The sequence below is a fragment of the Porites lutea genome, chromosome 2, assembly GCF_958299795.1.
Source record: "Porites lutea chromosome 2, jaPorLute2.1, whole genome shotgun sequence".
Lineage (NCBI taxonomy): Eukaryota > Metazoa > Cnidaria > Anthozoa > Scleractinia > Poritidae > Porites > Porites lutea.
In genome coordinates, this window is record NC_133202.1 from 36448438 (window position 1) to 36466152 (window position 17715).

The following is a 17715-nucleotide window of genomic DNA, read 5'->3' on the forward strand; positions in this document are numbered from 1 at the left end:
CAACAACAACAACTCACAGCGATTTGTTTTTTTGAAATAAACTTTTCATAATATTGCATAAACAATTCTGTTCGTTATTAGGGTTGACGGTAGAGATAAACTTTTCTTGCCGATAATCTGATAGTAACCTACCACAACGGCTTCTCTTGCAGAAATGTTGCAGCAGCTAACACTTGTAGCCCTTTTACTGGGTATATACGGGGTGTTAGCGCATGCCGTTGACGGTAAAGAATCAACCAAAGTAGAAGACGAGGCATATGGATATTGTCCTCCAGGATACTGGTGCAAGAAAAAGCGGGAGTTTGACAGTGCTGAATGCCCAAGGGGATTTTTGTGCCGGTCAAAAAGAAGCTACGGGGGATACGCATGCCCCCCAGGTATTTGGTGCCGGAGACTTGAACTAGTAGTAGATCGCGACACCAATCCAGAAGACTGCGGAGAGGGGTTAGTAGCAGTTATTCAGTAAATTTTTGTAACATAAGAAGAGTAAATCGCGCGTTCTAATTGGTCAATTACCTATTTACTATTTATCCTTGGGTGAATACTGACGAAAGCTGGCGCGCCCTTAAAGCCGTGCGCGTGACCTATTGGGCGACCATATGTTGCTTTTTCTTCAAAGTTTTAAGAAATAAGAAAAATAGGACGGAAATTTTCTAAATCTGTGTTGTTTTTGTTTCGTAGTCAATGGTGCAGGATAAGAAAAACGATGATACGTGAACCTCGTTCTATGGGTTGTCCCCCTGGTTACTGGTGCAGGAAGAAGAGATTAACCGATATCCTGTCGGAAAGAAATTGCCCTAGCGATTTTCACTGCGATAGCAAGAAAGAAGCTGATGCGGGCTGCCCCGCTGGGTATTGGTGTAAAAAGAAGAGGGATATGATAGAAACACCGACAAAGAAAAGTGAATGCCGCAGGGGGATGTGGTGCAAGAAACAACTCACATCTTAACCTCCTCTAGTTTTAATATGTCACTAGAGATCTCAGGAATGAGAACCGCTTACTGTGAAGGTTAAATTGCGTATTTGATAGTCCAATTCTTTCAAATATATTCTTTGGAGGTCTTTTCTGAGTACAATTAATTGTATTCGTGGTTTGTCTGTAAATAAAGTGAGTTCTCGAATTGGTCGTACTAATTAAAGTTTAATCTAATTGCCGGTCTACTTATAATCGGTAGAGCCTAGTTATTTGTATCCACTTTGTTATTTTGTGTAGATGATTCTATTAAAATAAACAACAGTAAGACCTTTTTCTTTCAGTCAACAACAGTTCATACAGTAAGTAAACAACTCTTGGCTATTTCAGTAGAATTATCCCCAATAGCGCGCGCATCCGTTAGCTGCTTCAAAAACAAGAAAAAAAATCTTTATCGCCACAAGTTAAGCTATATACGATAGCAACACACTAATGAAACATAAAGGTGAAGAAGACAATATTTTTCTGTAAATGAAAAAATTTTCTCTGATGAGGTGGTTTATTGTTTGACTGCAGATCCCTTGCCTACGTATGCATGCATGAATGGGGGAGGGGGAGGACAAATGAGGTTTCATCAGTTGAAAAACCACTAAAGGAAACGAAATCGATCTAGTTACAAAGGTCGTTCAACATCCACTATTAGATCCTGTCAATCAATAATTAAAACAAATTAGGTAAACTCCTCATGCCCTCCTTAGTGGGAGACAATGACTTAAGCTTAAATACTTCCTTCAAAAATTCCTTATTTTTTGGCCCAGTAAATTTATTGCCTGGTTTGCTTGTTTTCGTCATATTTTAAGGAGAAATAGTCGGCCCTTGTACATGCGATGCGATTCGTAGCCGAGAGAATAAACATAAGCTGCTTCGGGTTTGTCGATATGTTGAACAAATCACTCATTGAAAATATAGTGAGTCCAGTAAATAGCATCACTTTAATCATCAATTTCTGCAATAGTGAACATTTCTAACAAGTTGATGGACATAAGGAAACTACATAATGTAATACACATTTAGAACGATCGTTAATTTTTAAGGCTCTTTCCTTCTTCCCAATCAATATTCAGCTTATCTGGTTCTTTTTCCTTTTAACTATATTCCGTGTTTTTGTAAATATGAAGAAACGAGAAAAATTTTGTAAGACGCTTAATGCCATCTTTCTTCCAGAGAAGAAGGAAACAACTCTCATTTGATAAGACCATCTCCACTTCAACAAGCTTTCGCGGATAAGACAGAATAACATCGCGGAAGCTCAAAACCAAAACCAAACAGGTCGCTACTCAGTGAATCGTTGCCTGGTACAGTTGGAAAACTGGTTGGAGAGTTGAGCAAATGATGCCTTGGATGTTTTGAGTGATATCCGCTATCCAGCCATTACCATCATGAGAACCTTTTGTTATTTTTTTAATTTTTTATTCTCGTAAGCTCAGCGGATATGCAAGCTATGAACAGTTTACAGCACGTTCTTAACATAGACCACAACAGATTAAGGATTGTCAGTTGATATTAGCTACAGAAAGTAATATATTAATATTAAATGAATAGGCTTAATCCTTTATAATTCTAGCCAACAAGATGGTCATTCCCCTATCTTTTTCTATGTGTCTTGTGCCCAGATCAAATGTCGAAAGTAGAACCCATATCTTTGTATTTGGGACACGTACTAATAACTCAAATAAGATGTTGGAGCAGGCAATTAAGTGTTGTTATGCCCCATTTAAAATCATTAATTAAAAGCAAGGTTTAAATCCCAAGTGGCGGAAGGCAGGCCAGTTATCTATTTACAAGCGTGGTCGAGGATGCTACTTACTCCTCTTAGAACTGCTGTTGAACCACTCCAGAGGGTGGTCAGAGGGGAGGGGAAGATGGGGTGGTTTGGTATCGACGGCTAATGGTTAGAGACATTTATTTTTCGATGACTGAGAGTAACATTTTAGTTTTTTCGACGGTCGACGATTAGACGCGCCACATTTCTTTAATACCTCTCCGTTTATTTCTTACCTTTTGGTATCTTGCCAGCATTTTAGGAATGGATGATTTTTTTATAGAAACCGTAAGTGATTTAAAACAGTAGAAAATTTTCTCACTAATTGTAGCAAAAGAGCGAATGAACAATATGACAGGATATACCACAGTTCAGTGTCAAATGCTTAGTGATTCATGGCTTAACTTAAACCCCTTCAGACCCTCTTCCGACTACCCGTCCACGCTGCCTCCATTAAAGTTCAAAACTTAGCGTAAACCTAAGTTTTTTTCTGTGCGTGATCTAAACTTAAATTATTTACGTCTAGTTTTATGACCTTTTTCGGAACAAGTTTTAGTTTTCTAGCGAGAGCGGTTGAGACGGAGTTGGATTTTTGGTGATCCTATCCTCTGTGTCTGTATCAGTGGTTTTCTCTTCACCAACGTGCTCCTTGTAATACGCCTTTGACTCATCTACCAAATCAACATTTAAATATGTATTTCCCAGCATCATCATCTTCTCCAGTATCTTCGTGGCCTGATCAAAGGTTGGCCGTTTATGTAGACTGCAAAACAGTCCGTATTTTTGCGTATTCAAGTACGCGCGAGCAGTCAAACAAAAGGTCTGGAATGAGGCTGAAAACAGAGAGCGAGACTGGGGAGAGACGCTAAAAATTTTTTTTTTCTCTCGCCTCACACGCCCTACGGGCGTGTGAGGCTGTTAGCGCGCTTCGCGCGCGTAAGACTCTTACGCCACGCTTTACCGATTTCTTTACTGATTTTGAGAAAAAAAACCGACCGTTTTGCAGTCTACCGTTCATGAGGATCTTCCCTCCAACAGTCCAACACCAGCTGAAATCTAAGACAATGATCATAAGGGGGCCGTGCGGTACCTGCCAAGAGGTTCAAATTGGATAGACTCCTACTTGGAGCCTTTACTTTATATATTTTTTTTGTTGGAAAGAGTGATCATGAGTGAATGCGTACAGTATGATACGCTTCCCATCTCAAATACGTTTTCATCTTTTTTATTAGCATTAATACAAAATTTATAGCTTTATAGCTAATACCCTTCTTATCGGGTCCAGTGGCTTTGATGTCTATTAACCACGTTCACATCGACCACCCCGTTTTCCTGGGTGAAGGGTAATCAGGTCGACCTATCCAGTGTCGAATTCCACAGTCACAGCGAGGGAAAGCGAAAACAGTACTTGTCGAGAGAATAACTTAAGTACAGCGTCCTTCCTTTTCAGATTTTTCATTCAACTAAGTCACATGTCATGTGATTTCCCCTTGGTTTACCGGAAGTTACATTAATGTCCGGTCGTTTTGTGATATTTAAAATGAAATTTGTTAAAATTCAGTTGTAATAACCAGACGTTTTGATAAAACAATTATTCCATTCGTGCGTACTCTGTCTGTCTGAACCACTAACTAGTGTACTGAAGTGTACTGAACAAAGTCAAGGAGTGTTTTTCAAAATGTTAATGATTTGGTTGTCGCGATTTATACACTGAACAAACATTTTTACCGAGTAGGGAAACTATTTGACGCGACTTCAACGAGCTAACTAAGGCTTCCTCTGTTTGTACTGACGTTTTCAGTTGAGATAATAAAAACATCATTCCGTTGCTATCAAATATGTGTTGGTATCTACATCGATTTAACACGTTCCCTTGATGAATTTTTCAGAGTCTTCGCTTAATACGGACGCCTGGCTGGTTCTTGCTAATAGCTGCCTCAGGAGCACCCAACGGCAATTTTCCGGAAAATATCCGTTCGGAAGACGATTTGAGATCTAGAATTTTCGGAGCATTTGTTGTAAAATTTCTTGCTTGCCTGCCTCTCCTAGGATTTTCGAACATCTACAAAATGGTATAATTACTCATTTTTAACGGATTTTGACCCTAAAAAAGCCCACCTAGAATTTTCGGGAGCCTTTTCCTGGCTGAAATTTTCGAGGAGGTAAGTTTTTATCCCTATAATCACTAGATTTTCAGCTAGGAAATCCGAACAGATGAAAAGTTTTTAGGGGATAAAAATATGCCTATATCTACCGTTTGAATACTAAAATACGTTCAACAATGCTATGTTAAGTGGTTTTGAACTATATCCTCGTTGGGTGCCCCTGCTGTCTCTTTGCGGGAACGCTGGTTACGTGTAGCCTCCCCGCAAGACGTCCTGTGGTGTTCGTTTGTCACGCATTCATTTCTCCCTCCGTGGGGGAGAAATGTATGCGAGACAAACGAACCCCAAAGGACGTCTGCGGGGAGGCTAGGTTACGTGCGCTGGATCCATTTCCTCATGATGCGCATAATCACTGAAAAGTCGCTAAATTAGAGATACAGTGGAGATAGATGAGTTAGTTACATAGCTATTTACAATCATTGAAATATAAAACTCTACCATTGTTTATTCAAAAGATAATCATACTTTCTTACCAACCTGTCAACTTCGAAATTAAAAATTGTCACGGAAAAAATGAATTCAATTAACCTCCGAACAAAAGCGAGGGAGAAGCGGGCAGCATGATACACAAGTGTGCTTTCGTGTACTATCAAATTGTGAATACACGGGAATAAAGTTGGTAAAAAAGCTTACTAGCGGGTTTATTAATTAGGAGTAGCAGATTTATACACTGCGTGAAATTTTGTGTTTTCTGTATTATCCTTCAATTAAGTTTATTTGGGAACGGGAACGGCAAGGCGGTAAATTCTACCACCTGTGTTTGAACTAGGTCGCGGTCCCTTCTCTTCAGTTCCAACCAAAATTCCCCTCTTTTAAGAAACTGGACCCTTAGAATAATCGCGAAAAAAAGTGAAAGGATGCGAAGTCTATTTTTAGCGACGTTTTCATGGACGTCAGCGTTGTCGGATCGTAAGGTCCCTTATAGAGGCTTTACAGAGACGCCGATCCACTCGGCAAATCAAGCCCATCACTTAAGCGAGGATTTCAGGGCAGGGATAGCCTGTGCCAGGCTCTCAGATAGTATAGCGGGGACGTATTAAACGGGAAAAGCGAAAATAAGACGCGCGACTTGGGAAAGGGGGCGGTGGCGGCGAGAAAAATGGGAGAGAGAGCCTGTTAGCCCTGTCTCTCCCCAGCTCCCGTGCGTTTTTCTCATTTCTTTTTACTGGACGACTTTTCACCACTATCTCGGAGCCTGGAACAGGCTAGGGCAGGGATGTCGTTTGTAATCGCTCCAATTGAAGAAAACCGAGAATGTTGGTAGCTTAAGGAATTAAGTGGTATTGGTAAAATTTGCTACCGGTAGCACTTGTCAATCATTACCACAGATTTCTCAAGGAAAGAGTTCCGACTCAAGACATGTGTGTGATGTGTCAAGTTGGAATGCTGAGATTTTCGTGTTCAAATCAATATTTTCCTCTTTTGTCTCATTTCTATCTGAGGTTATTTCACGTAATATCAAAAGTTCTTATTCAGTAAAAAGGTAAGTGAGATGCAAAACTCAAGCTCTTCTTAAACTCGTTGGTGAGTCATACAGTTCGCACTCTTACGCGTTCTGTAAGCACTCTTACACAAGTCTTCTTTAAGTATCTTACGAAAGCCTTCTTTAAGTCATACACAAAAGACAACAAAAACTTTTTACATGATTTTTAAGTGTTAAAGAAGGCGTTCGTAAGAAGGACTTTTAGTAATGAGCTATGTTAATTTAAATGCGTTATTTAGTGACACAGCAACTAAAATAGGGTAATTTTGGTGCAGTGGAATATATAAGGTGTTGTATATTATATTCTGTTACTGTTTTTATATAAGGTTCTGTGCCCAGCTGCTAAGATTGATCTTTTTTACATAATTTTTAAGTGTTAAAGAAGGCGTTCGTAAGAAGGACTTTTAGTAATGAGCTATTTTAATTAAATTGCGTTGTTTAGTGACACAGCAACTAAAATAGGGTAATTTTGGTGCAGTGAAATATATAAGGTGTTCAGGTGCGGATCTAGAATAAGTACTGACCGATTTCCTACTTCTAGAGAGGTCTTGGGGCATGCTCACCCGGGAAATTTTTGGGATTTTAACTCCCCAAAGTCCCCTTTCCTGGGTTTCTGAGTCATTCAGACGGGATATTTACTGACTGTCCAAACCATTTTCCAGATATCAACTTTGAAAGTCAAAAGTTTTTTACTAAATATATTTTTATTATGAAGAATCTGACCGATTTCCGTAAAACGGTGGAAACCGGTATGGATCCGCGCCTGGTGTTGTATATTATATTCTGTTACTGTTTTTATATAAGGTTTTGTGCCCAGCTGCTGAGAATGATCCGAGTATTGTACATTGGTAAGATTTCAAATGACGAATTTTACCATCATGCTACAACGCCTGTGACATTTAGAATAAACTTTAAGTTTTATTTACATTTCGGTAAAGATAAAATCATCATAATCAGTATTAATTGCAGGAAGTATTAACAGGAAAAAAGACATGCTGTTAAAAAATCTTTGAGCTTTGATCAAAGCTTCGGCAGAAGTCCTGGCATAAATATGGGTAATATTTATCACGATGAATCAGTCGTCTTCGAAGAGGTTTCGAACACATCGTCGAGCTAAGTCGGAGAACTGAGGCAGGTAAAGATCTAATTACATGTAATGGGAAGATTCAACCTTGTGATTATGCCCTATATGCGCCTTATCTCGCAGGTCAGGAAGATTTGAGAAAATGTTACAATTGTTAATTCGAACATTTCTTTCTTCTATTTGCAGATTTTTTACGTTTTCTCGGTCACTCACGGACAATCGATATTTGTGGTTAAAGGTAGCCCGGGGGGGGGGGGGTACTCCCTTATAAGGGCTTAATGAGGACGTGCGGTCAGGGTATGTTTTTCTAGCCTGTAGTGCAGGCGTTTTCTTTGAGCGCGCAATTTGCCCGTGAAAGCGCCATGTTAAAACTTCCCGAAGAGAGCAGGAGATGGGGCGAGTCAAAGGGAGCGGGGAGGGGGAGGGGAAAGAGAAGAGAAAATTTTTTTTTCTCCCCTCCTCCTCCCCCCTTTCCTTCTTTCGCCCTCGCACCTACCGTAAGGGTTACTATTTCTACTCTCCCCAATCTTCCACTGTCATAAAATCAAAGATGGCGGCTACAACAATATTACGATTTCGCCCACCCAAAATACGCCTGCACTGCAGGCTAATGTTTTTCCGGATTTTTGTCTTAAACAGGGTATCGAATTTATCATTTTTTGTCTTAATCAGGGCATCGATTTATCAATTTTTGTCTTAAACAGGATAAATGTCTTAAACAGGGTATCAAAAATCGGAATTCTGTCTTAAACAGGGTAGGAAAATCAGCGATATTTGTCAAAAACAGGGTCAGGGTATGAGGGCCCGCGCCGCACCTCCCCACCCAGGGATATATCGAGTACCCCCCCCCCCCCCTTGGGGTTGTTAGAAAGAAATGGCGAATTCACCGTTTGTCTGTTACAGCAGTCCATGAGCCTGGTCGTATTGACGTTTAATGTTTAGATTCACAATCTAATTATAACTACTTTTATATAATTACAGGGAAGATTTAACCCTGTGATTATGCCCTATATGCGCCTTATCTCGCAGGTCAGGAAGATTTGAGAAAATGTTATTGTTAATTCAAACATTTATTTTTCTATTTGCAGATTTTTTACGTTTTCTCGGTCACTCACGGACAATCGATATTTGTGGCTAAAGGTAAAAAAATAGATTTGCCATGAGTTGTTAGAAAGAAATGGCGACTTCACCGTTTGTTTGTTACAGCAGCCCACGAGCCTGGTTGTATTGACGTTTAATGTTTAGATTCACAATCTAATTATAACTACTTTTATATAATTACAGGATGTGGTCCTTGAAAGTCCTCATCGTTCTCTGTACCCTCATACAGTGGGAAGTAAATGGTGTTCATGGATGGTGGTATCCCCCAGACTGCTACAGCCGTCGTTTACAGAACGCACCAAGTGGGATGTATTACATACAACCGCTCGGGCCAAACACCCAACCCATTCGTGTGTACTGCGAAATGACAATCGGTGGGGGTGGCTTCACCTTTCGTCCCCGCAGCCTTACAAGAACATCATCAGCGAGCAGGATTGTCAGAGCTTTATTTCGAGACAGGTACAATGTCCTGCTGAAGTTGAAGAAGAGAAGTGGTAGCGAGTCATACACTCTGATCCAGCCTCATCCGCATTTCGCCAACACAGAGTTTGGGTTGTTAGTGAACAGATTCCATGGTTACACCAGACCGCTGAACGCCTTCATGAAAGAGTACATCCTTCTCGGTATTATTCCAGCACATGCTGCACGTCGCCGTAGTATCCAAGGTTTCAAATCCAACGGGCACATAATCCAGTTCAGAAATTGCGATGCCAATCCCAACAGCTATTTTGCATTCATGCCAAACCACAATCGGCAAACTCCCAGTAACTATGGTGCTAGCTGGCATATCTATGAAACAAGCCACGTGGCGGTAGACTGGCGCTCCAAAGCAATTTCCATTCCTGGTCGCACCATGCCGAACGAGTTCTTCTTCTTGACAGAGCTGCATTTTGGAGGCTGTGGAACCTACACCTCCAGTAACCGTTGGCGCAAGTTTGGCTTTCGCGCCACCGCCATTGGAATTCGCTAAGAGTTTGCTTTTCCCTTCTCACCTTTAGACTGCTAATTCCACGTAGCCACAAACTTCTGTTTTTGTGTTGACTTATTTTATGGTAAAACGTCTGAAATTTTAGCGTTTCAGTTTTCGCAACGATTTCAATAAAACGACCTTAAATTTCAAGTGCTCAGTACATTTCGGAAAGTTGGTCGGTTTCGGATTAGATGCAAAAGTGAGTTAAATTAATGTCAGACAAAAACAGGCTATTTAGTGTTTGTTGTAACTTAAAGAAACAGGTGGGAACAAAGAAAAATAAAAGTTGTTAAAATAGCGTTTGAGCCTCCTACTTCTTGAAGACCCATTGCAACAAAAATATCCGTTGATTAGCGACACACAACGGACGTCATTATCACCAGAACACAACAAATATTTGTGGGAGCATGCAGCAGTTTTGCGATTGTTTAGTCCGAATGCGCTCGCAAAGGTCAGTTTTCACCCAACGACCGCCAGTTAATTCTGTGAAATATCTGTTCGGTGAAGCAAACATAGCCTAGATTTTCGAAGCTTATCAAATAAATTAACTATTATTTTCTGAACTGAAATTTTCACATTTCACTCCCTAGGTTTAGCTATTATTGGCGAAAAAGGGAAATCGAAAATTTTCGGGATTCGCCGAAAATATGATGGAGAGACGCATCAGAAAATTCTTACCTTCTTAAAGGGTTAAATTACATCACAAATTTTCGGGAAAATAATATGGATGCCCTATTAGTGCGCTTTTCACAAAAATGCGAATTCTGAAGTTTAAAAGCCAACTGACGATTGCGTTTTTCGCTGCCGTCAATCATCTTAACGGACCTCTTAGGAAACAATACTTTACTTTAACGGGTTCAAAAGGTCATGGTTTGTGATTTGTGATTGGTGGATTTCGATCCGTTTTGTGTGTTTCTATGTTTCAAAGTTCGTTGCTTGTGGTCGTAATTATGATTGACGGCAGCGAAAAACGCAATTGTGAAGGCGGCCTTTGAACTTAAGAGTTCGCATGTTTGTGAAAAGCGCAGTAAAGCTAGTCGCGAAACTACAACTAAAACTCCTATTAAAGAAAGCACACAACTATCTTTATTCAGTATCCGTGATGTATGTCTACACGAAATATATCTCGTTTTCTATAGGCTATTTCCGAGTTTCCCGGGCTTCAGTATCAAAAAGAGGTTTTGCACAGCCTTCATGATATGGAAATGGTTGTCATTCTCATGCAAATAAAAGTTATTTCGACAAGAAAGGTTGTCCGGACAGCACTTGGCCTCATTTGGAAAGTGAGGGTTTTTGTAACTCGGAAGTGGCCTATTCATGTAATACACGAGAGTGCCCTAGGATGACCGCGAACAGTTGCATATTTTATATCGCTACGGCTTAGATTGCATTTCTAGATTTCTAGCTTATAATTAACGAGCGATGTCATGACAACCCGGCAGAAGATTACGACTCCTATTTCCCCTTTATTTGACACGAAGAATGTTTATACTTTGAAGACACTTCTAACTATTAATAGTGACTAAGAACTTTCGAGATTGATTAAAATTAAACTTTGGACAATATTTATTTAAGCATCGACTTGTTCACTTTCAAATGACTTGCCACTTTTATTTTATTTCTTTTTCGACTCTTTTATGAATTTTTTCTTTATAGTATCCCATCAATTATCTCACATCAATTTATATCTAAGAAATTGCGTTTCTTTATTAATTTTTATAATAAGTGCCTTCCTTAAATTTAATTTACCCGGATTGCATCAGTTCAGAACCACGTGCCATGTTGAACAAAACAAAGAAAACAAGTTTCCCGTGATGTCATCCATGTGCCTGTACTCTGATTGATCATGGACAACGACCAATCATAGCGCGCGAAGCATTCACATCATTGTATAAAATATTAAATATTTACACAACTAGCAGCAGTTTAGATTGTTTAAAAAATTTTTCTATTATTATTATTATTATTATTATAATTAATACATGAAAATTTTTTGCGTTTTCTTGCGGAAGTAGCTGAGATCTAACCTTGAACAGAGCTTTACTGTGTTGTGAATGTCCCTCGCTAGTCTTTCGTATTGTTTAAAATACTATTTTCTCAAATTTGGATAAATTTTATACACACAACGGAATAAAGATGATTAACAAAATTGACTTGCATTACCCCCATAGCCTTGTGCTGCATGAACGCTGGCAAAGGTAAATAAACTACGGTTATAAAAAGTGACTCAATCTGATTTAACTTAAAGTGGTAGTATCTATTACCCCGATAATAACGAACTAACTGAGGTAGTTTTGCGGCTAATGAGAAAATGGCCTAAATAAGACGAGGAAGATTCAGTTCATTTAATTTTACCCGATTCCACCGGCTAAAGTAGACTCATTTGAGTTTTTCCTTTTTGATTCGATATTTTAATATTTTCTGTTTTCTCTACGGAAGGTTAGCAAATTTGCCTAACCTCACTGAATCGCCTTGTGCTTTAAACACTGTTGAGGGTAAATAAAGGTATTATTTAATTTAATTTAATCTGATTGTAAGTAAATATACTAAAAACATAGAAACAAATTAATAGTAGGGTAAAAATGACATATACATCATCAGTAAGTTTAACAGCAGCTTTTATATGTAAACAACAGCCGGTATTTTCTGATGAATTTGGATTTCCTTCTACTCCTTGACTGATGCCTGTAATAAAAAAGGTTACGTTAATGATCAAAAAAGTTCAGAAAAACTTAAAAAAGAACACAGACTTGGCTATATTGGTTAATTCTTGTTTCTAGTTATTCCAACAAAAACGTTTACCTTGAAAAGGACGAACGTCAATTCCTTGTTTTAAATGAAATGTTTTAACAGCTGACACGGAACACATTATTAAGTGCCTCAAACTACTGCTGAGACTCTAGTATTTAAAATCAATTTTTTTTCCTACAGCTTGAGTTCAAATCACGTTTCAGCGTCCAAGCAACAAAAAGGTAGGTGATTCAGGGGCACCCAACGACTGTTTTCTGTGAAACACCTGTTTGCGGGAGAAGAACATATTGCTTAGAATTTTCTACAGCTTGAGAAAGGCTAAAAAATTTGTACATGACATTTCTATTCATGTACAATTTATGAAGCTTATCTAATAAATTCCCTACGATTTTCTAAAGTTTTTAAACTTTATTTTTCACTCCCCAGGTTAAGCTATTTTTGATAAAATTTTTGAATTCGAAATGCCATGGAAAGAGGGATCATAAAAATTCAATATATCTTTCATAAAACTTTAAATTGCATCTAAAATGTTTGGGAAAGGGACAAGTTGCCCTAGGATGACCTAAAAGATGCAAATTTAAGAGCACCGCTTAGAATGCTTCTGAAAAGTGCTCTGGATACCCTCTGCATAGCCTAAAACTGTCAGTTGTCAATGCATTTCATGGTAGGAAACCGTTGTTGGGTGCTCCTCACTAATGATCAGATATGTTTTATACTGGAAGATAAACTCTATTTGCAATAGAAACACACTACAGTTGAACCCCTCCTCTCCAAAACGGCCAAAATGGCACCTCAGGGATAGAAGAGAGTATCCGTTGACGAGAGGTTTAAACAAGAGTCAATTTATCGACTGTCCGCCTAAAAAGGTGGCCGTTGAAGAGAGGTTGCCCTTTCTGGAGTCAGGTGGCCGTCGGTGGAGATTCGACTGTATAACCGCGTCGAAAAATTCATCCCGGTTTTAATCCTACAAGGTCCCACAAGCTAAGGGGTACTTTGACTCATTTTAGCGCTTTATAGTGTCCAAAGTTTGGAATAGGTCTTTCCGAAATTCAAAAGGACCGCGCGGAACAAGTCTTCAATTGCCGCGTGACTTACAGCAAGTATGCACTCCTTCGGAATATCGCTTTTCTTTCCTTCTTTGGTCGTTCGTGACTTAGAAAATGTGTTAGGTGATTTTTAAATCGCATTGGTTGTTCACCATTTACATGGGCACTGATCGGTCAGTTCACGGACCGGTAAATTTCGTCCTGGAATCACGTTTATCAAAGATGGATTTCAAGAAATGGAACACGCCGAATTTCCGATTGGAAAATGTGTTAAGTGACTTCTAACCAGGATCGTACTGGTTTTTAAACATTTACATGGGCAAACCGGTCTAGTCATAACCTGCGATGAGGCGTTTTTTGCACCGCCTGATGGCAGAGGTTAGTGGGTTCACGGACTGGTAAATTTCGTCCCGGAATCACGTTTACCCTTTTTACAAATCAGTTTTATTTGCCGAAAAATAGCGGAAAGGTAAACTCTGTCTGGTATCAATCGGATGGCTTTCAAGAAATGGAACACGAATTTCCGATTGGAACATTCCGTTCGGAAAAACTGGACTTCATATAGAGATATTCCGTTGTTCAGGGAAATTTTCCCTTGAAACGACCCAAAAAGTCGTGTACCATTTATTTTTCTACTGGATTTTCCAGAATTTTTTGGGAATGGTAAACGATCATTATCTTAAATGAATTTCACCCATTGGAACTGCCGAACCCTGAAAACTTTTTTTTAATTGCAGATGATGTCACGTTTGAGTTTCCTGTTCCTATTCCTGTGTTTTGTAATACAGCAGGAGGCCGTTGGTGTTAATGGGTGCTGCGGCTGCGATGAGGTAATTTAAAGGTTTCAAAACACTCTTGGCAAATATCAATAATCAAAATGCATACTTCCTTTTGCAAATCAATCCGTTAGAGCGACGATTGACCCTGAAAAATGGTTTGGGGAAGGGTCCGTTATTAGTTTTATCAGCCAAAGCATCGAAAACATGGACTCTTCGGTTGTATTCCATTATGCCAAAATTTCCGGAAATTTGGGTCCAAACGTGAATGGAAAGGTTTGGCCCAGGTGGAAATTTTCAGGTCAAAGTGGTCCCCTTTGACCGGTCGGTCCAGTCAAACCGAAAACTGCCGTCCCATTTTCAGAAACTTTCATTTCCAGTGCCGCTCCAGCTCGTCACTACACGTACCCAGTAGTCAAAATGGCGGATGATTCAGACATAAGTGTTTACTAGTGAATATGTTTAAGCTTCAGAAGAAAGACGTAAACTTTCTTCTTATCAACAGTTGCACACAAGGCTCTGGTACAACAGTGCATCTTAATTTGTTTTTTCTTCTGGTTTTCATCAGTTTTTAAAGACAAATAGGGTAAAAACCCGCATAAACAGAACACGTGTTTTGGGGGTTCAGGCTGATTTTGTTTTTATATATCGGATGATTTCTACAAAATCAGCCTGAAAATGTTCTTAAGGTGTTCTTAAAATTGTTTCTAAATTAAAAAATACTGCATAGACTACCAACAGATGAAATCAATGTGCAAGCGCAACATTTTAATTCTAGTTAATGCATGGAACTAACCTTAACTGCATTAATCAAGGCAATAATATTACATTGGGGGAGGGGTAGCAGTGCTGGTGATAAACAACTCGAAACTCAGCAAAAGTCAAGCAAATTCAAAATGCACCAGCTCCCCTCTCCCCTCCCCCCCCCCCCTCCCCTCTTTCCATGTAACTATTGACTGTACCCTAGTAGGTTATTCTACTCTAACTGGCAGCCAATTTTTTTGTATAAGAAAAATTTTCATTCTTCAGGCTGAACGAGTGTTCTTAATCCACTCGTTCTTTTATGCGGGTTTTTACTGTATATTACTGGCTTCTCCGAATGTTGACGATGTTTCCCGCGTTTTTCTTTGAGCAGTATGTGACCCTAGCCCCTACGACAATACCCAACAATCAGGTCGGTCGGAGTTTTGGTTCTGACGCGTTCCATTTAACCCTTCGTTAGTCCGAGCGGTCTCTGACTGGTTGGTCCGATATAATGGAAAGCGCCCTTCGTTTTCCCGCCAAAGAAAACCCTTATTTGAAGAAGGCATTATTTGATTGGCCAATGGTGTTACAGTATAATGTCAAAACTGAGTATCGATTGATTTCTAGAGAGTTCTCGGGTTTTTTTTTTTTTTTCACCAGAGCGGTCGCTTAACTAACCAAAAGCCGCGGTGTTTGTATTCGTTCGATAAACGAATCAAATCGCTCTATTTCCGTTCATTTGTTGTTTCTATTTTATTCGCGCGTTTTCATTTTAATGTGATGCGAAAATCGCACTATCATTCTTTCCACTTTCTTTCCGGTTTCCATGTAAGGTAATTCAAGCCTTGGATTCTGGATTCCACGTTGTGGATTCCGGATTCTTCATCGTTAGTGGAACTTGGATTTCGGACTCCAATCGCTAGTGGGATTCCAGATTCCTTAAAGGAGCTGTGTCACGAAATTCAGCCAAATTAGGAAATTACAAAATGCCCGTTAAATTAAGAGAAACATAAAAATAATCGCGTAAAACTTTAAAGGAAGGTTAAAATAACATAACAGAAACAACAGATGCCACGGATGGGCAAAACTGAAGAAGACTGAAACGGATTGAAATTAGTGTTTTTGAAAACTGTTCAGCCTAACAGTTTTTCAAAGGTGATTCCTGCTGCTTGCAACTCGTCAAAAATAATGCTCAGGAGACACATTTGTTTGTCTCGGATCTCTGATTTTGTCATTTACACGTAATTTCTTTGCATACTTTAAGTTCCATAGCGATTGAGGGCGAGTAATTGGCAAAATTAAACAAAATGAACTGGACTGCCGTGACACGGCCCCTTTAAGCTAAGCAGGATTCGAAAGCCCAGGATTTCACATTCCACAAGCAAAAATTTCCGTATTCCGGAATCCTGATTAACGTAACTTACGTCTGGCAATTTTGAACCCATATTAACAATTCGACTTGAAGACAAGTACACATTACTAACAGTCAGTTGTCTTTGTCAGTTTCCCAAAGACTGCTTCAGTCTTCCACCTAACTCACCAAGTGGTGTGTATAAGATACAGCCCCTGGTCGACGAAGAGCCTTTTGATGTTTACTGCGAGATGGCAATTCATGGTGGAGGCTTCACCTTTCTTCCTCGTGGCTTCACTAGATTACCATATGCAGGAAATATCGTCAAAGTTTTATTTCGAGACAAGAAGAACGTCCTACTTAAATTGCAGAAAAAGGTTGATCGTAGCGAGGCATACACTCTGATCCAGCCTCATCCGTCGTTCGCGAACACAGAGTTTGGTGTGTTACTCAACAGCTTCCAGGGTTACACCACGCCACTGAACGCCTTCATGAAAGAGTACATCTTCCTCGGTATTATTCCTGCATCAGCTGCACGCCACCGAAGTGTTCAAGGCTTTAGATCCAATGGGCACACAGTCCAGTTTACAAATTGCGATGCCAATCCCAACAGCTATTTTTCATTCATGCCAAACCACAATCTGCAAACTCCCAGTAACTATGGTGCTAGCTGGCATATCTATGAAACAAGCCGCGTGGCGGTAGACTGGCGCTCCAAAGCAATTCCCATCACCCATCCTGATCGCACCATGCCGAACGAATTCTTCTTCTTGACAGAGCTGCATTTTGGAGGCTGTGGAACCTACACCTCTAGCAACCGATGGAACAAGTTTGGCTTTCACGCCACCGCCATTGGAATTCGCTAAGTCCCTGTTTTCCATTTTTTAATTTCCCGTCATTAGATTAGTTGGCTGGCAAATATTGTAACAAACTTCTCTTATTGTTCCAAATCAAGTTATATCGGCTAAGCTTTCATCGAAAATCCTAGATAATACCTTTCTGGTCTTCTTACTGAGGGATGCCGGATAAACAACTAAAAAACTCTTAAACAACTTCAAGAAACTTTGAGTTTTTAGAATAAACTGCTGATTTTAAAAATTTACTGTCAATTTTGCCTTTCTAAGGTTGAGCCGATCAGACCTGCTGATCGTTTAAAATTAGTTTCAAGTTAAATTTACATTAGCAAAACAGGCAAATTCTATTATTAACTGTAACTGTATTTAAGAAGGCGGGAAAAGAAAAAACAATAAAGTGTTATTATCGTTCATTAGTGGTCCTTTTTGTTCTATTTTGCTGCGCCCTATAGCTATTTGCATAGTTTGAAGTTAAAATTACAGTCAAACCAGGTCAAGCGTTCCCGTCGCTAACGAACTAATGTATTCATTAACGGAAAAATGATTTCGTTTGTTGATTCAATAACCCATTCATAAAATGAACAATCCAATATTCATATTTAGCCTCAGCTAGCCTCGATTCCTTAATCGAATGTTGATTCGATTACTGTTTTTT

General features: G+C 39.4%; 3 protein-coding genes across 4 annotated transcripts; all 3 read left to right on the top strand.

The window, feature by feature from the left end:
* Positions 1-154: 154 nt before the first annotated feature.
* LOC140926942 (uncharacterized) lies at positions 155-956 on the top strand. The gene is made up of 2 exons (XM_073376614.1): positions 155-444; positions 682-956. The coding sequence occupies exons 1-2, from the start codon at positions 155-157 to the stop codon at positions 947-949; spliced, it is 558 nt and encodes a 185-aa protein (XP_073232715.1). The 3' UTR covers positions 950-956.
* Positions 957-7502: 6546 nt separating this feature from the next.
* On the top strand, positions 7503-9836 carry LOC140926943 (uncharacterized). Of its 2 annotated transcripts, XM_073376616.1 has the most exons (3): positions 7503-7518; positions 8556-8654; positions 8749-9836. In XM_073376616.1, the coding sequence occupies exon 3, from the start codon at positions 8753-8755 to the stop codon at positions 9536-9538; it is 786 nt and encodes a 261-aa protein (XP_073232717.1). In that variant the 5' UTR covers positions 7503-7518; positions 8556-8654; positions 8749-8752; the 3' UTR covers positions 9539-9836. The 2 variants fall into 2 exon arrangements, with proteins under 2 accessions (XP_073232717.1, XP_073232716.1); XM_073376615.1 differs by lacking the exon at positions 7503-7518 and having other exon boundaries at positions 8556-8607; positions 8752-9836.
* A 4240-nt stretch (positions 9837-14076) lies between these two features.
* On the top strand, positions 14077-17474 carry LOC140926944 (uncharacterized). The gene is made up of 2 exons (XM_073376617.1): positions 14077-14165; positions 16359-17474. Exon 2 carries the CDS (start codon positions 16458-16460, stop codon positions 17070-17072), a length of 615 nt encoding a protein of 204 aa, XP_073232718.1. The 5' UTR covers positions 14077-14165; positions 16359-16457; the 3' UTR covers positions 17073-17474.
* The last annotated feature ends 241 nt before the right edge of the window (positions 17475-17715 follow it).

Excerpts from the sequence above, each read along its gene's own strand:
- LOC140926943 (XM_073376616.1), top strand. The coding sequence starts at position 8,753 with ATGTGGTCCTTGAAAGTCCTCATCGTTCTCTGTACCCTCATACAGTGG.
- LOC140926942 (XM_073376614.1), top strand. The coding sequence starts at position 155 with ATGTTGCAGCAGCTAACACTTGTAGCCCTTTTACTGGGTATATACGGG. Across the intron at positions 445-681 it reads CCAGAAGACTGCGGAGAGGG|TCAATGGTGCAGGATAAGAA; the intron begins GTTAGTAGCAGT and ends TTTGTTTCGTAG.
- LOC140926944 (XM_073376617.1), top strand. The coding sequence starts at position 16,458 with ATGGCAATTCATGGTGGAGGCTTCACCTTTCTTCCTCGTGGCTTCACT.